Below are 18,400 nucleotides of genomic sequence, written 5' to 3' on the forward strand. Positions count from 1 at the left end.
GTTTAGTATCCCTAAGGGGAAAACTATTATATTTTACAGTATATTGTCCTTTTAACGACACAAGCTAATGTACTGCAAATAAGTGAACCAGAATAAAAATCAGTTACACCATGAACCTTCGGTCTATGACAAGTCAAGGGAGAACCGCTAGAGGTCAGCACGGCACTAGAGAATCCGTTAGCGACTGAATATCGAGCAAGTTTGTAAACCTGATGGGCGGGTCTTTCTATAGAGAGCGGACCAATTAAATTACAACCCCAGAGTTGTTGTTAGTAGTGCGCTGTTTTGTGATAGGCTGTCTTAATTGGTGGGCGGGCTAATGCGGGTACCGGAAGCAGCATGGCTGACGAGGACACATGGAGGGTAAGTCAGAAAAATATTGTGTTTCTAAAGCAGCAACTCTGGTAACTGGACCTCAGTTTCTCCGTTGATACTTACGTTTGACTTGTCAAATCACAATTGTGACAATTATTTGGAGCGTGTTCAGTTGTTGGCTCTGAATGCTGATCAATATGCCTTGAAATACATTTAAAGTGTAGTAATCTGCAAGTCAACCTTTTACACATGAATTTATTATGCAAGGTTATGGATCAGTAAAATACCTATATATAATAAACCCCGATTTTAATTGTTGAAAAATGAAAATGCAGTTTAAAAATACAAACGTGATCTTCTACTGGGATATTTGTAAATAGAAATAGATTTACACAATGTCGCTTTGTGTAATGCAATTGAATATTTGAATGTGTACACAATTTAAATATTATTTAGTTCTTTGCATGTCTAGTTAGCGGGCAAATAAAGACTTTAATGTAGCTAGAGTTTTACAGATTAAAGTATCTTTTAGTAACAAAATGCTATAAGATTTGTAAAAAGTTACAATAGTTATATGATAGGGGACTGCTAGTACACCAAGGCTTTGTTTTGTTTAATGCTGGTCTTGGCAAATTCTCTGGGTCATGTTGCCATAGAAACATAAAATTGGACCTGCTGCTTAGATTTGCGGGCCCTAGTATTACTTTAGTAATTTGGCTTGGCACCTAGATTTTGACAAAGTTGGTCCATTTTAATACCAGAAAACCCTTTGGGAGTCTTCTGTTTGTACTCTTACAACCATCAGAACAAACAGGATAACACAGTAGATTTGGTTTGCATAGATATATTTTCGCTAATTTTACAATCTGTATGTAAGTTATTTGCACTAAGCACTAGGAGCAAGTCACATTTAACAAGCAAAGATCTTCAGCTTTTGGTGAAGCATCCACAATTCTCTGATGATGACATAGGAGGGTGACAGTTCCAATAAGAATACAGCTTTTGCCTGCACACCCGCTGCACAAGGCAAAAGACTCCACATACATTGTATAAAATATCTTTAAAATCTTATTGTGTAAGGTTTTTGATCAGTCCATCAGCCTGTACCACAGAGTGTTACCTGCGGCTACAATGAATATGATTAATATTCAAATACTTGGATCACTGATAGACAAATTAAAGGTACATGAAACAGTGTTTGTATGCTATATGAGATGTCTAAAGGATCATAATTCCAATGATAAAATGTCCTAATGCAATGACTCTGCAAAACTTTAGAGTGATTAGTAAACCTATAAGTATGAAAGTAATTAGCAATTATTTTAACTAAAAACAGTGTGTGCTGAATAGAAAAATTGCAACTGACTATTCAATGTCCAAATAATCATCTTTGTGGGGTAAAAAGAACATTATAGTATACATATTTTTTACCCTGTGCTATGATGTTTTAAATATGGAAAATAAAGATTGGATTTTTTTTATTCACACAAGAACTGACTGCCGCTTCATCTTTTGAACATTATAGTATATCTGAAATAAAATATATGCCGAAAATAGTAGATCAAACATTCTCTTGTTATTTAGACCATAATAAATGCCTAGGTTAAAATGCCTCTTCTCAAGTGGTCAATCTTTGTCGTAAAATATATAAGTAACAGAGAGGGATAACAAAAAAGATTAAAGGGATACTAAACCCAATTTTTTTCTTTCATGATTCAGATAGAGCATGCAACTTTCTAATTTACTCCTATTATCATTTTTTTCCTTGTTAACTTGCTATCTTTATTTGAAAAAGCAGGAATGTAAAGCTTATGAGCCAGCCCATTTTTGGTTCAGCAACTGGGTGGCGCTTGCTGATTGGTGGCTAAATGTAGCCACTAATCGGCAAGCACTATCCAGGGTGCTGAACAAAAATCGGGCCAGCTCCTTAGCTTAGATTCCTGCCTTGTGAAATTAAGATAAGAGAACAAAGAAATAATTGCTAATAGGAGTAAATTATAAAGTTGCTTTAAATTGCATGCTCTATTAAACATTTAAAACCCTTAGATGAGGGCTTTGTGAGTACAAGGGTTTTAGCAGCACTCATTGATAATAATCAGATTCTAATGTCAGGAGTTACCTAGTTTTATGGAAGCTTAGAAGGGAAATATCTTCACCTTTTGAAGTTTCGCCAGTGCACATTTTACAAAAATTGTATAGAGCTTGTTTAACCCCAAGAAATCACCATCATCATTGGCTTGATAAAATGCATTTTAGTTATGTGAATTTGATATTCTATACAGCACTTACAAACTGCTCTGTACTTTCAATATGAATGTATATTTCTATAGCCGCCACGGGTCTGTGATGATTACTGGTATGAATGGAAACACTGCAAGAGTCTGCAGAACCTTTTCCATAATTACTACACCCACGGCACAGCACCAGCATGTCAGCAGTGGAAAGCAGATTACACCGCCTGCCGGGAGTGGGAGAAAACCAGGAGCACTGAGGCCAAGGTATGAACAAAAATTGGTTGATTTGCTTCTTGTCTTATACATAAAAATTAATTCAAAACAGTTGGCATGGATTGTAAGTGACTAAAAACATTCTAAGGTTTGAAAAGTCACTAATTTACATTATTTAATTGTGCCCAATAGTGCAATGCATTATATACTTCTCTAAATTTCAGAAATTAGGAGAACCCATATATATTGTTGCAGGAGAAAAAAAATATACAAGAATGATCATTTATTTTTAAATTAAATAAATGTACTTTATTTTATTATTTTTTAAATGAAAGCTGTTACATATATATATATATATATATATATATATATATATATGTATGTGCGCGCGTGTGTGTGTATATGTATGTGTGTATATATATATATATATATATACACACACAGGGAGTGCAGAATTATTAGGCAAGTTGTATTTTTGAGGATTAATTTTATTATTGAACAACAACCATGTTCTCAATGAACCCAAAAAACTCATTAATATCAAAGCTGAATAGTTTTGGAAGTAGTTTTTAGTTTGTTTTTAGTTTTAGCTATTTTAGGGGGATATCTGTGTGTGCAGGTGACTATTACTGTGCATAATTATTAGGCAACTTAACAAAAAACAAATATATACCCATTTCAATTATTTATTTTTACCAGTGAAACCAATATAACATCTCAAAATTCACAAATATACATTTCTGACATTCAAAAACAAAACAAATCAGTGACCAATATAGCCACCTTTCTTTGCAAGGACACTCAAAAGCCTGACATCCATGGATTCTGTCAGTGTTTTGATCTGTTCACCATCAACATTGCGTGCAGCAGCAACCACAGCCTCCCAGACACTGTTCAGAGAGGTGTACTGTTTTCCCTCCTTGTAAATCTCACATTTGATGATGGACCACAGGTTCTCAATGGGGTTCAGATCAGGTGAACAAGGAGGCCATGTCATTAGATTTTCTTCTTTTATACCCTTTCTTGCCAGCCACGCTGTGGAGTACTTGGACGCGTGTGATGGAGCATTGTCCTGCATGAAAATCATGTTTTTCTTGAAGGATGCAGACTTCTTCCTGTACCACTGCTTGAAGAAGGTGTCTTCCAGAAACTGGCAGTAGGACTGGGAGTTGAGCTTGACTCCATTCTCAACCCGAAAAGGCCCCACAAGCTCATCTTTGATGATACCAGCCCAAACCAATACTCCACCTTGCTGGCGTCTGAGTCGAACTGGAGCTCTCTGCCCTTTACCAATCCAGCCACGGGCCCACCCATCTGGCCCATCAAGACTCACTCTCATTTCATCAGTCCATAAAACCTTGGAAAAATCAGTCTTGAGATATTTCTTGGCCCAGCCTTGACGTTTCAGCTTGTGTGTCTTGTTCAGTGGTGGTCGTCTTTCAGCCTTTCTTACCTTGGCCATGTCTCTGAGTATTGCACACCTTGTGCTTTTAGGCACTCCAGTGATGTTGCAGCTCTGAAATATGGCCAAACTGGTGGCATCTTGGCAGCTGCACGCTTGACTTTTCTCAGTTCATGGGCAGTTATTTTGCGCCTTGGTTTTTCCACACGCTTCTTGCGACCCTGTTGACTATTTTGAATGAAACGCTTGATTGTTCGATGATCACGCTTCAGAAGCTTTGCAAGTCCTTCTTTTGACCCATTTTGCCAAAGGAAAGGACGTTGCCTAATAATTATGCACACCTGATATAGGGTGTTGATGTCATTAGACCACACCCCTTCTCATTACAGAGATGCACATCACCTAATATGCTTAATTGGTAGTAGGCTTTCAAACCTATACAGCTTGGAGTAAGACAACATGCATAAAGAGGATGATGTGGTCAAAATACTCATTTGCCTAATAATTCTGCACTCCCTGTATGTGTGTGTGTGTATATATATATTTAAATGCTGCTCTTTGGTGTGTGATCAGTTATGTACATGCTGCTGCTGGTAGAAACACACAGTTATCTCTATTGGGGACTGGGACATGCTCCTTCAAGATTGTGTGAAAACATTAATTTACTCAATAACTGCAAAATATTTTGAAATATTTGAAGCAAGAAAGAAAAAACAAATTTGGTGCAAACTTACCACATAAGTTATAATGCCATTTATGAGTCAAAATAATGAATAATACACTGCTAAATAATTTGGCATCCACATAATTTGTTTGTGACCAGCCAACCGGACAAGGGTGTTTTTAAACTCAAATTTCCACAACATTCTTGATGTCTTTGATTAATTCCATGTTTACTCTTACAACCACTCTTGATGCTGCTGTAACCCTCTTAGTTGCATGATGCACAGTTTGTCGGCATATTTACTGAATGCTTGGGAATTCTTGATATAATACATTTTCTGAACTATTATACTTAAAGGGACACTGAACCCAAAAAATTTATTTTGGGATTTAGATAGAGCATGCAACTTTCTAATTTACTCCTATTATCAAATTTTCTTAATTCTCTTGGTATCTTTATTTGAAAAGCAAGAATGTAAGTTTAGATGCCGGCCCTGGGTTGTTCTTGCTGATTGGTGAATAAATTTACCCACCAATAAACAAGTGATGCCCAGGGTCTTGGCTTAGTTTCTGACCACTATCCCCGCCTCCTTGGTTTCGTCATTAGTTTCCGAGTCACATGGTAGGCGGATACCCAATTAGATGAGGGCTATGACGATTGTTTGATTCTTTGGGGGGGGGTGAGAATTAACACCCCTGATTGGCTCTTTAATTCCTTTTAAACAGTGAGGCTTTACCTAGTCGGGTTAGCCTTTGAGAAAGCCAGCATATGGCGAAATGCGCATCAGGCGCTTGTACTATAAGCTCTGCAGCCTCGTTTGATGTTTCCTGTACTTGATTTTTGAATAATGTTATATATCCTTGAGATAGGCTTATTATAATACACTTTTGCCCAGAGACTCTGCTACAGTATACATCGCTCCAGAATTGCACTAGCTTAGTTAATTTGTGTGAGGTTTGTCCTCTTTATACAGATAGGTTTTTTTGGGTGTATACGTAGCAGATATCTCTTTTGTTATTTGTATCTACCTGTGGTTTATTCTGTGCACAAACATCGACAAGGTTATTTCTCCTGTTAAGTGTAGTCAGTCCACGGGTCATCATTACTTCTGGGATATTAACTCCTCCCCAACAGGAAGTGCAAGAGGATCACCCAAGCAGAGCTGCTATATAGCTCCTCCCCTCTACGTCACACCCAGTCATTCTCTTGCACCCAACTAATAGATAGGATGTGTGAGAGGACTGTGGTGATTATACTTAGTTTTTATATCTTCAATCAAAAGTTTGTTATTTTAAAACAGCACCGGAGTGTGTTGTTCCTTCTCAGGTAGAATTTGAAGAAGAATCTACCTGAGTTTTTGGATGATTTTAGCCGGCGTAGCTAAGATTCATTTTGCTGTTCTCGGCCATTCTGAGGAGTGAGGTAAACTTCAGATCAGGGGACAGCGGGCAGGTTCACCTGCAAAGAGGTATGTTGCAGTATATTATTTTCTGAGGAATGGAATTGACTGAGAAAATACTGCCAATACCGATATAATGTAAGTTCAGCCTTAAATGCAGTAGTAGCAACTGGTATCAGGCTGTTATGTATATATGTTCACACTTCAGTATTCTGGGGAATGGCACTTCACTGGGATAATACTATATGCATATAACTTTTAGCCTAACTTGCAGTGGGAACGTCTAGCAACAGGCTGTTTAATGACATTTCATGTTATTTGATTTTAAACGTTTTTGCTGGCATGCTAAATCGTTTAATTATCTGAGGTACTGGGTGAAAAATTGTTTTGGGCACTGTTTTTCCACTTGGCTGTCGTTTATTTTAATTTAAGACAGTTTACTGAACTTCCCTCACTGCTGTGTGTGAGGGGGAGGGGCCTATTTTGGCGCTTTTGCTACGCATCAGAAATTCAGTCAAAAGTCTGTTTCTCTCCCTGCATGATCCGGATCGTCTCTACAGAGCTCAAGGGTCTTCAAAAATTGTTTTGAGGGAGGTAATCACTCACAGCAGACCTGTGAGATTGTGCTTTGACTGTGATAAAAAACCGTTTATATTTTGTACATTTTTTTCTGCTATTAAGGGTTAGTTATCCATTGCTAATGGGGGCAATCCTTTGCTAAATTTATGCCTTTACCGGGAAAAATTTGGTTTTTATAATTTCTCCGGTTCATTGTTATTCAACTGTCATAGTTTTTTTTCTGTGCTTCTTAAAGGCACAGTGCGTTTTTCATATTACTTGTAAATTGAGTGAAAAGTATTTCCAAGCTTGCTAGTTTAATTGCTAGTTTGTTAAACATGTCTGACTCAGAGGAATATCTCTGTGCTATATGTGCAAAAGCCAAGGTGGAGCCCAATAGAAATTTATGTACTAATTGCATTGATGCTACTTTAAATAAAAGTCATTCTGTACAAATTGAACATCATTCACCAAACAACGAGGGGGAAGTTATGCCGACTAACTTGCCTCACGTGTCAGTACCTGCATCTCCCGCTCGGGAGGTGCGTGATATTGTAACGCCGAGTACTTCAGGGCGGCCATTACATATCACACTACAGGACATGGCTAATGTTATGACTGAAGTTTTGTCTAAATTACCAGAACTTAGAGGTAAGCGAGATCACTCTGGGGTGAGAACAGAGTGCGCTGATAATATTAGGGCCATGTCAGATACTGCGTCACAATTTGCAGAACATGAGGACGGAGAGCTTCATTCTGCGGGTGACGGATCTGATCCAAATAAACTGGATTCAGACATTTCAAATTTTAAGTTTAAGCTGGAAAACCTCCGTGTATTACTAGGGGAGGTGTTAGCGGCTCTGAATGATTGTAACACAGTTGCAATCCCAGAGAAAATGTGTAGGTTGGATAAATATTTTGCGGTACCGACTAGTACTGACGTTTTTCCTATACCTAAGAGACTTACTGAAATTGTTACTAAGGAGTGGGATAGACCCGGTGTGCCTTTCTCACCCCCTCCTATATTCAGAAAAATGTTTCCAATAGACGCCACCACACGGGACTTATGGCAAACGGTCCCTAAGGTGGAGGGAGCAGTTTCTACTTTAGCTAAGCGTACCACTATCCCGGTGGAGGATAGCTGTGCCTTTTCAGATCCAATGGATAAAAAGTTAGAGGGTTACCTTAAGAAAATGTTTGTTCAACAAGGTTTTATATTGCAACCCCTTGCATGCATTGCGCCTGTCACGGCTGCGGCAGCATTTTGGTTTGAGTCTCTGGAAGAGACCCTTGACTCAGCTCCATTAGATGAGATTACACACAAGCTTAAAACCCTTAAGCTAGCTAATTCATTTATTTCTGATGCCGTAGTACATTTAACTAAACTTACGGCTAAGAATTCCGGATTCGCCATTCAGGCGCGCAGAGCGCTGTGGCTAAAATCCTGGTCAGCTGATGTAACTTCTAAATCTAAATTGCTTAACATACCTTTCAAGGGGCAGACATTATTCGGGCCCGGTTTGAAAGAAATTATCGCTGATATTACGGGAGGTAAAGGCCATGCCCTGCCTCAAGACAGAGCCAAACCAAGGGCTAGACAGTCTAATTTTCGTGCCTTTCGTAACTTCAAGGCAGGAGCAGCATCAACTTCCTCTGCTCCAAAACAGGAAGGAGCTGTTGCTCGCTACAGACAAGGCTGGAAACCTAACCAGTCCTGGAACAAGGGCAAGCAGGCCAGAAAACCTGCTGCTGCCCCTAAGACAGCATGAAGTGAGGGCCCCCGATCCGGAAACGGATCTAGTGGGGGGCAGACTCTCTCTCTTCGCCCAGGCTTGGGCAAGAGATGTCCAGGATCCCTGGGCGTTGGAGATCATATCTCAGGGATATCTTCTGGACTTCAAAGCTTCTCCTCCACAAGGGAGATTTCACCTTTCAAGGTTGTCAACAAACCAGATAGAGAAAGAGGCGTTTCTACGCTGTGTACAAGACCTTTTACTAATGGGAATGATCCACCCAGTTCCGCGGTCGGAACACGGACAAGGGTTTTACTCAAATCTGTTTGTGGTTCCCAAAAAAGAGGGAACCTTCAGACCAATATTGGATTTAAAGATCCTAAACAAATTCCTAAGAGTTCCATCGTTCAAAATGGAAACTATCCGGACAATCTTACCCATGATCCAAAAGGGTCAATACATGACCACAGTGGATTTAAAGGACGCTTACCTTCACATACCGATTCACAAAGATCATTACCGGTATCTAAGGTTTGCCTTCCTAGACAGGCATTACCAGTTTGTAGCTCTTCCATTCGGATTGGCTACGGCTCCAAGAATCTTCACAAAGGTTCTGGGCGCTCTTCTGGCGGTACTAAGACCGCGAGGAATTTCGGTGGCTCCGTACCTAGACGACATTCTGATACAAGCGTCAAGCTTTCAAACTGCCAAGTCTCATACAGAGTTAGTACTGGCTTTTCTAAGGTCGCATGGGTGGAAGGTGAACGAAGAGAAGAGTTCTCTCTTTCCACTCACAAGAGTTCCCTTCTTGGGGACTCTTATAGATTCTGTAGAAATGAAGATCTACCTGACAGAAGGCAGGTTAATAAAGCTTCAAGATGCTTGCCGTGTCCTTCATTCCATTCAACACCCGTCAGTGGCTCAATGCATGGAGGTGATCGGCTTAATGGTAGCGGCAATGGACATAGTTCCCTTTGCACGCCTACATCTCAGACCGCTGCAATTGTGCATGCCAAGTCAGTGGAATGGGGATTACTCAGATTTGTCCCCTACTCTGAATCTGGATCAAGAGACCAGAAATTCTCTTCTATGGTGGTTTTCTCGGCCACATCTGTCCAGGGGGATGCCATTCAGCAGACCAGATTGGACAATTGTAACAAGACGCCAGCCTACTAGGTTGGGGCGCTGTCTGGAATTCCCTGAAGGCTCAGGGATCATGGACTCAGGAGGAGAGTCTCCTTCCAATAAACATTCTGGAATTGAGAGCAGTTCTCAATGCCCTTCTGGCTTGGCCTCAGTTAACAACTCGGGGGTTCATCAGGTTTCAGTCGGACAACATCACGACTGTAGCTTACATCAACCATCAAGGAGGGACAAGAAGCTCCCTAGCGATGATGGAAGTATCAAAGATAATTCGCTGGGCAGAGTCTCACTCTTGCCACCTGTCAGCGATCCACATCCCTGGAGTGGAGAATTGGGAGGCGGATTTCCTAAGTCGTCAGACTTTTCATCCGGGGGAGTGGGAACTTCATCCGGAGGTCTTTGCCCAAATTCTTCGACTTTGGGGCAAACCAGAGATAGATCTCATGGCGTCTCGCCAGAACGCCAAGCTCCCTTGTTACGGGTCCAGGTCCAGGGACCCGGGAGCGGTCCTGGTAGATGCTTTGACAGCACCTTGGACCTTCGGGATGGCCTATGTGTTTCCACCCTTCCCGATGCTTCCTCGATTGATTGCCAGGATCAAACAGGAGAGAGCATCGGTGATTCTAATAGCGCCTGCGTGGCCACGCAGGACCTGGTATGCAGATCTAGTGGACATGTCATCCTGTCCACCTTGGTCTCTGCCTCTGAGACAGGACCTTCTAATTCAGGGTCCTTTCAAACATCAAAATCTAATTTCTCTGAAGCTGACTGCTTGGAAATTGAACGCTTGATTTTATCAAAGCGTGGATTTTCGGAATCAGTAATTGATACCCTAATACAGGCTAGGAAACCTGTTACCAGAAAGATTTACCATAAAATATGGCGTAAATACTTACATTGGTGCGAATCCAAGAGTTACTCATGGAGTAAGGTTAGGATTCCTAGGATATTGTCTTTTCTACAAGAGGGTTTAGAAAAGGGTTTATCTGCTAGTTCCTTAAAGGGACAGATCTCAGCTCTGTCCATTCTTTTACACAAACGTCTGTCAGAAGTTCCAGACGTTCAGGCTTTTTGCCAGGCTTTGGCCAAGATTAAGCCTGTGTTTAAAACTGTTGCTCCACCATGGAGCTTAAATTTAGTTCTTAACGTTTTACAGGGTGTTCCGTTTGAACCCCTTCATTCCATTGATATTAAATTGTTATCTTGGAAAGTTCTGTTTTTAATGGCTATTTCCTCGGCTCGTAGAGTCTCTGAGTTATCAGCCTTACATTGTGATTCTCCGTATCTGATTTTTCATTCAGATAAGGTAGTTCTGCGTACTAAACCTGGGTTCTTACCTAAGGTTGTCACTAACAAGAATATCAATCAAGAGATTGTTGTTCCATCATTGTGTCCTAACCCTTCTTCAAAGAAGGAACGACTTCTGCACAATCTAGATGTAGTCCGTGCCCTGAAATTTTATTTACAGGCAACTAAAGATTTTCGCCAAACTTCTTCCCTGTTTGTCGTTTATTCTGGACAGAGGAGAGGTCAAAAAGCTTCTGCTACCTCTCTCTCTTTTTGGCTTCGTAGCATAATACGTTTAGCCTATGAGACTGCTGGACAGCAGCCTCCTGAAAGAATTACAGCTCATTCTACTAGAGCTGTGGCTTCCACTTGGGCCTTTAAGAATGAGGCATCTGTTGAACAGATTTGCAAGACTGCAACTTGGTCTTCTCTTCATACTTTTTCCAAATTTTACAAATTTGACACTTTTGCTTCTTCGGAGGCTGTTTTTGGGAGAAAGGTTCTTCAGGCAGTGGTCCCTTCCGTATAAAGATCCTGCCTGTCCCTCCCGTCATCCGTGTACTTTAGCTTTGGTATTGGTATCCCAGAAGTAATGATGACCCGTGGACTGACTACACTTAACAGGAGAAAACATAATTTATGCTTACCTGATAAATTCCTTTCTCCTGTAGTGTAGTCAGTCCACGGCCCGCCCTGTTTTTTATGGCAGGTCTAAATTTTTAAATTATACTCCAGTCACCACTGCACCCTATAGTTTCTCCTTTCTCGTTTGGTTCTCGGTCGAATGACTGGGTGTGACGTAGAGGGGAGGAGCTATATAGCAGCTCTGCTTGGGTGATCCTCTTGCACTTCCTGTTGGGGAGGAGTTAATATCCCAGAAGTAATGATGACACGTGGACTGACTACACTACAGGAGAAAGGAATTTATCAGGTAAGCATAAATTATGTTTTTCCGGGGCTTGCCAGCTCTCCTGTATTTTATTACAGTTTTTTAATACACTACACTAGTAGTATTTCACTACTTTTTAATCCTTATTATTAAATGTTAAGTTTTATTTTCCTTCTGTGTGTGTATAAACCTCACTGTGATTATACTATCTAAATTGTATTTGTTTGAGTGCTCTGGTTTATCCATTTTTCTCTTGTCCTTTTCTAAGTTTATCTATACGGATAATGAGCACCCCCCATTTCTTAATGTGAAGGGTTACAATACCCATAAGGTATATAGTCAAGTATATTGAACTATATACTATAATTGTTACTTATTTGGGGTTTCTAATAGTGGAATAATTTATTCCCTTTCTCTGTCTTTCATACTCTTAGCTTAGATGCCTTCTTTTTCAAATAAAGATAGCAAGAGAACGAAGAAAAATTGATAATAGGAGTAAATTAGAAAGTTGCTTTAAATTGCATGCTGTATCTGAATCACGAAAGAAAAAATTTGGGTTCAGTGTCCCTTTAATTGAAATAATTTTTATTGAGCCCGTGTCTGGACCAGTTCACAAATACATTAACAAAAAGAAGAAAATGCATGCATCATACTTGAATGTACCATACATGACATGGCCAGTACCAGACCTAACTCTTAGTTTTCTTATACACAACATAAACATTTGAAATATAGATTAAAGGGATACTAACCCCACATTTTTCCTTTCATGATTCAGATAGAGCATGCAATTTTAAGCAACTTTCTAATTTACTCCTATTATCAATTTTTCTTTGTTCTCATGTAATCTTGATTTGAAAAAGCAGTAATAAAAGGTTAGGAGCCAGCCCATTTTTAGTTCAGCACCTTGGTAGAGCTTGCTGATTGGTTTGCTACATTTAGCCACAAATCAGCAAGTGCTACCCAGGCGCTGAACAAAAAATGGTCCGGCTCTAAAGCTTACAGTACTGCTTTTTCAAATCAAGATAGCATGAGTACAAAGAAAAATTGACAATAGGAGTAAATTAGAAAGTTGCTTAAAATCTCATGCTCTATCTGAATCATGAAAGAAAAAAAATATGTTTAGTATCCCTTTAAATAAAACATAATATAAAATAAATAATGTCACTGTGTTCTGAATCTCCTTAATAACAGATATTCCCTTGTCTACATTCTGCCCACAGTTGTAATCTAAATCACTTTTCATTTCCCCTCAAAACAAACCAACTCCAAACCAATCGCTATATAGGTCCACGAGAAGTCTGCCCCCTGAGCATCCAATAGAACCAAACTTTTTGAAATGTATTAGTTGTATTCTGCAAATATGCCGCTATTTATACATATTATAAGCCAACTCTATTCTATTTAGAATCTCAGACCACTCCGGCCCCATCCTTCCAATGTTTTGCAATACTAGTCCTCACTATAGTATAGAAAATTTTAAGGAAGGTATTTACCTGGAGATTGAATCTCTCATTTTCCTCATTTAAAAATGCCTAAGAGGGTGAGATCTCAATTTTGTTCTAATAATTCTCCCAAAAATATAGATACTCTAGACCAGACCTCTCTTACTTTCGGACAATCCGACCACATGTGGATGTATGTGCCTCTTTCTAGGCAACCTCTGTAACAGTTTTGAGAGCTACCCTTTATTGTGTTCACGGATTGAACAGGAGTTAAATACCATCGGAAAATCGATTTATTTGCATTTTTCCTAAGGTCCCGTGCTAAGCAGGCCTTTGTTGGAGTTAAAAAAAAAAATGGAGTGCCATTCTTCTATGGGTTTAGTTTCCCCCAGGTCCTGCTCCCATCTCAGCACAATAGCAGATTTGGATTTGATATTGTTCGCCTGGATTTACAAATCCAAATTCAATTCCAAATTTCCAATTCAAGAGTGATATGGCACGTTTAGGTCTATCATTGGACCTTCACAACCGTTCCAGCATAGATGCTGGCTTTGAGACATAAGACACAACCTGTTTACGAATAGCAGTTTATATTTGTAGGCAGAGAAACCAATGCAATGGAAGTGGATCTATTTTTTTTTTTTTTTGAATTTTTTATTGAGGGTTTTCCATGACAACAAAAAACTATGGCATATACATATTTCAAAACATAGCAATGATTGTCGCAATAACAATATAACAGGCAAAAAAAGAAAAAGAAAATATATATATAATGAATGCCAAAATATATCTGAAAACCTCATTTTGTGTTTTTATATGATAATGTGGGTAGCTATTATTCCAGGCCATAATGTTAAAAAGGCACTCTTAAAGAGCACAGTAGCTACCATATAGACCCATTTTATTCAGAACTAATTTGTCATATACTTGAATGCTTCTTATTGTTAAAGTCAGGGTCATAATATCTAAAGCTTTATAAAAAACAGGGGGGGAATTAGGGAATTGTCAGCGGGTAAGCACCGCTTATACAAATAATTTTTCTATATAACAATATTGTAGCATACTCAAATTATTTGATGGAAATAATAATAGCAACATAAATAGCTATGGTCAACTACAGTGGGGGGGCGGAAGACCATAGGTATGTTAATGAACAGGGTCACTTATTTATCGTTACATAACGTGTGGCGTGTAATACTGCGCTATACGGGAGTTAAATGTAATTTGTAATGGGTACCAAGAGAGGGTAGGTATAGCTCCAGTCTGGTTAGGATGAGACCCATGTTTCATTATTAGAGCATTTATGTGGTATCTCCCCTCAGGGATATTGTCACCACTGGACAGAGACGGTTAGGGGATAGTGGATATGACCCGCTCACAGATAAAGAGCGGGAAAGGATGAGGGGAGATACAGTCTGTAAAGAAATGACATGGGAGCTAGCGGCTCCATAAAGAAGAAGCCCGGGAATATTTAGAATAGATAAAAAGTAAAAATATTTTGGGAATAATAAACAGCATGTAGATATGAGCTATACTAAACGGTATTAAAGATAAAAGTTGGGTATAATTGTATATTAATCCTTTAACATCTGGGGTATATGATATATCTAATAAAAATGAGTATAATGAAATCAGACTAAACATTAGGTATATATATGGCTAACCCCTTTCTATCAAAGTAGTATAGGGTCTAGCAGGTATAGGTAAAATAAGGTTATGCCATAGGGGGGAAATTAGGAAGTATGGGGTATAAAAGACTTCTGGGTGAGCTCCTCTCCTGGGGAAATGCTAGCTATACGCGATGTGGGAAAAAGGAGTAGGGATATGACCCGCAGACAACATGTACCGGCGGGAAAGGGAAGAGAGGAGCTCAGCATGGGCAGACAATTTGTGCTACCAAAAAATTCTACATAGGGGGTATGCTATTATCCCACAGGGAACATGGGTGGATTATGTAGAGAGAGCTCCCCTTTTCATGGAGAGATGAAAACATCACTTAAAATACCTAGAACATAGAAAACAAACATAGGGCAAGCAAAAATAACAATACTCAGCCTCACAATTATAAGACAACTATGTGAACTTAAAATACTGTTAATTACATACTCCCGTTGCAGACATTGCCATTTAGTAGATATGGTATATAGTAGAATCATTTATCAGAAGAGGAATTAAAATATATGTAGTTCAGGGAGAATTGCAAACACAGGTGTACGTTCCAGTTTAATGGGTCAGTTGCCCAATGAAATGACTTCCAATTAACAGATTGCTATATGCAATATTTCCCATCTTGAATAAAATGTGTAATAGTGGGCTATTTTATATTCTCAAATACTAAGCTGAAACTATAAAGGTTGAGCATTTAAATTCACATCCTCCAACTAATATCGAGTACATATAGTATAAAAAAAAAAGAACACATATCCTCAATATACATTCTTTAACCATAGCATTTGTTCAGACCGTGAATACCTTAGAAATCAATAAACAATAAGAGGGCCTCAGTCACTAACGTAACATATAGAGCAATAGAAATACTATAAGGCCATAGGGTCTCTCTGTACAAATAAAAATACATTCTAATTATGGCATGCAATTGGCATAGATAAGAGTACAGTATTTTACAGTGACAAAGTGAGCTTAAGATATAATGATCATAGAACTTTGGTAAACCTAAACTTTAGTAGTAAGTCTTTCAGAGAGTAAAAAGACAAGTAAAGTTTCAGATCATAGACCAGCATTAATGATGAGACCTAGAATAGGAGAAGTTTGCTATTATCTAGGCAAGCTAACTAAACAGGCTATACTGCAGCAGGTATGCAGCACATAGTAGACATATTTATTGGCTGTACTACTGCACTCATTCGCTAATAGGTACATGAGCTTACTGGCAAGCTAGTGCCTTTTCTAAAGCATATAGCAATCTTTAAGACTATAACAGGCACATAGTCATCATCAAGAGGATAGGATAGTTTTCGGAGCTGACAATAGATGTCATTAGAAATAGTAGCTATTAGCATTCCCGGCCACTACTATGTCCAGTGTGAGAGTACATTAAGGATTTAACATAAGTCCCGGGCAAATCTCTGGACAAGAACACAGCTAATGACTGCGTGTCCTTTGTACATAAGTTTAGGTGCGATTAGCTTAAGGAGTCTGACCGTTGTATTTGGCAGGTCTGTATCCGGTCTCCCATAAGGAGCAATTGTTTAACCACGGGTCAGCTCACCTAAACTGTCCAGGACAGCTTACCCAATTCCAACTCTGACATCATTCTTTCCTTGTCCGGTAACGTATGGATGGCTTCCAGTGTGTACCGATAGAGACTGCTGCTTAGGCAGCGACTGCAAGCGGATCTCGGCTTTTAGTACCGTTGGTGAGTGAACCGAATCTCCTACCTCCCAGTCCAGCGCGTGTGTCAGGCATGCAGCCCCTCTAGTTTCAGTGGCAAACTCCGCAGCAGCCGAGGCCATCTCAGGTTTGTATGGACAGGTGATGACGCTCCAAACCGGAACAGCTTCGGTAGGTCCCAGCTCCACGAGACCGGACCCGATGTTCCAATAGGTGGCAAAGAGAGACTGTCCTCCATGTTTCAGATTGCGGGAAATCATATTCTCTCCTGCCTGGGTGTCCATCTCTATTGAAGGTACATTTTCCTCTGCCGTGCAGCAGGGCTGTGATCGGGTTGTAGCTTCCGGCTCTTCTAACTGCCCCTTCTCCTGATGTCCTAAGTTTTCTGTTAGTTTATTCCCATTAATCGTAGGGGGCTGACTTTGAGGATTAGCAGGGTTCTTTAAGGCCTCCAGGCCGTCAACATTAATTCCAGGCCCCATAACGCCATCTTGGTTATCATACGCAGTATCAACATCTTTACATAGTTGTGTTAGCAACAAGCTCAGCTCTGAATAGTGGCTCTCCAAAAGCCCACAGACATGGCTCTCAAACTCATGCAGCGCAGTTTCCATACTTCTGTAGTGAATATTATAGGGAAGAAGCCCCGAAGCGGACTTGTCAGCCATTGTAAGTCTACACTATTAGGGTTACTGCAGAAACATCGAAGTCAGCAGAAAGTACATTTTTCATTCCTTAAAGGATTATATATTATAGTGATCTCCAGTCTCTAGAGTCATTTTAGCAGATGAACTTTCTAAAATAATAGCATATTCCCCTCTGTTATATAGTTTAAGCCGAGGAGCTCCTAGTACACACGTCTGTTCTCTTTGCTGGCAAGCTCCGCCCCCGGAAGTGGATCTATTTTAATTTGCAATTGGTTGTAAGTTAAGGGTGTTGTATTTATCAATAAATCTGCTACTTGTTCTCCCACTTATCAATAAGTCTTTTAGGGTCTTTAGGAATCAGATATTTTACCGGAACAGACAAGGAACCTGGTGATAACAAACCACTGTTTTTAGCCACTTTGCTCCACAAATTCATGGACTCCATTGTAATTGGCAAACAACCAGATTTCCCTGTCTCACTGCGCCTTATCTCCCATATTATATCCTCTGGAGAATCAAATTCACTCAGTGCCGCTTCCAATTTAGGCCATACCACATCTCCCATCTCAGAGATTAAAAGGTTTTGAAAGTGTCAATAGGACATCATCTGCAAACAGTTATTTTATGTGAAATGTCACCTATTTCTTGACCAGTTATGTCTGGGGAGTTACGGATGGTTGCAGCTAGTGGTTCTATACATATTGCGAACAAAAGTGGGGACAATGGACAGCCCTGTCTGGTACCATTTTATATTGGAAATGTATTCGATTGGTGACCAATCGCTCTCACAATTGCTGTTGGGTTAGAATAAATATTTCTAATGGCTTTAACGAATGAGCCCTCAAACCCCATTTTCCCTAGTACTGAGTACATGTATATCTAGTCCACTCCATCAAAGGCCTTCTCCGCGTCTAATGATAGAAGCAGAGAAGGTATTCCTCGATCCCTCAAATGGTCTATCACAATCGCCATTTTCCTGACATCTGGGGACTCCCTATCTATAATAAACCCCACCTGGTCTGGGTGTATTATATAAGGTAAGATTGTTTTAAGTCTATTTGCTAGGAATTTTGTTACTATTTTTATGTCCTGGTTAATCAGGGATATTGGTCTGTAATTT

The 18,400-nt window shown here is 39.6% G+C and overlaps 1 protein-coding gene across 1 annotated transcript in view; it reads left to right on the plus strand.

Moving 5' to 3' along the window:
• The first annotated feature begins 299 nt into the window (after positions 1–299).
• C2H22orf39 (chromosome 2 C22orf39 homolog) overlaps positions 300–18,400 on the plus strand; it is a 37,223-nt gene continuing 19,122 nt past the window's right edge. Inside the window, exons 1-2 of the mRNA XM_053700518.1 lie at positions 300–363; positions 2,646–2,813. Of these exons, the coding sequence (XP_053556493.1) occupies positions 340–363; positions 2,646–2,813 (192 nt within the window). The 5' untranslated portion in view covers positions 300–339. The remainder of the gene's footprint in view (positions 364–2,645; positions 2,814–18,400) is intronic.

This window comes from Bombina bombina, chromosome 2 (genome assembly GCF_027579735.1).
Source record: "Bombina bombina isolate aBomBom1 chromosome 2, aBomBom1.pri, whole genome shotgun sequence".
In the NCBI taxonomy this organism is placed as follows: Eukaryota; Metazoa; Chordata; class Amphibia; order Anura; family Bombinatoridae; genus Bombina; species Bombina bombina.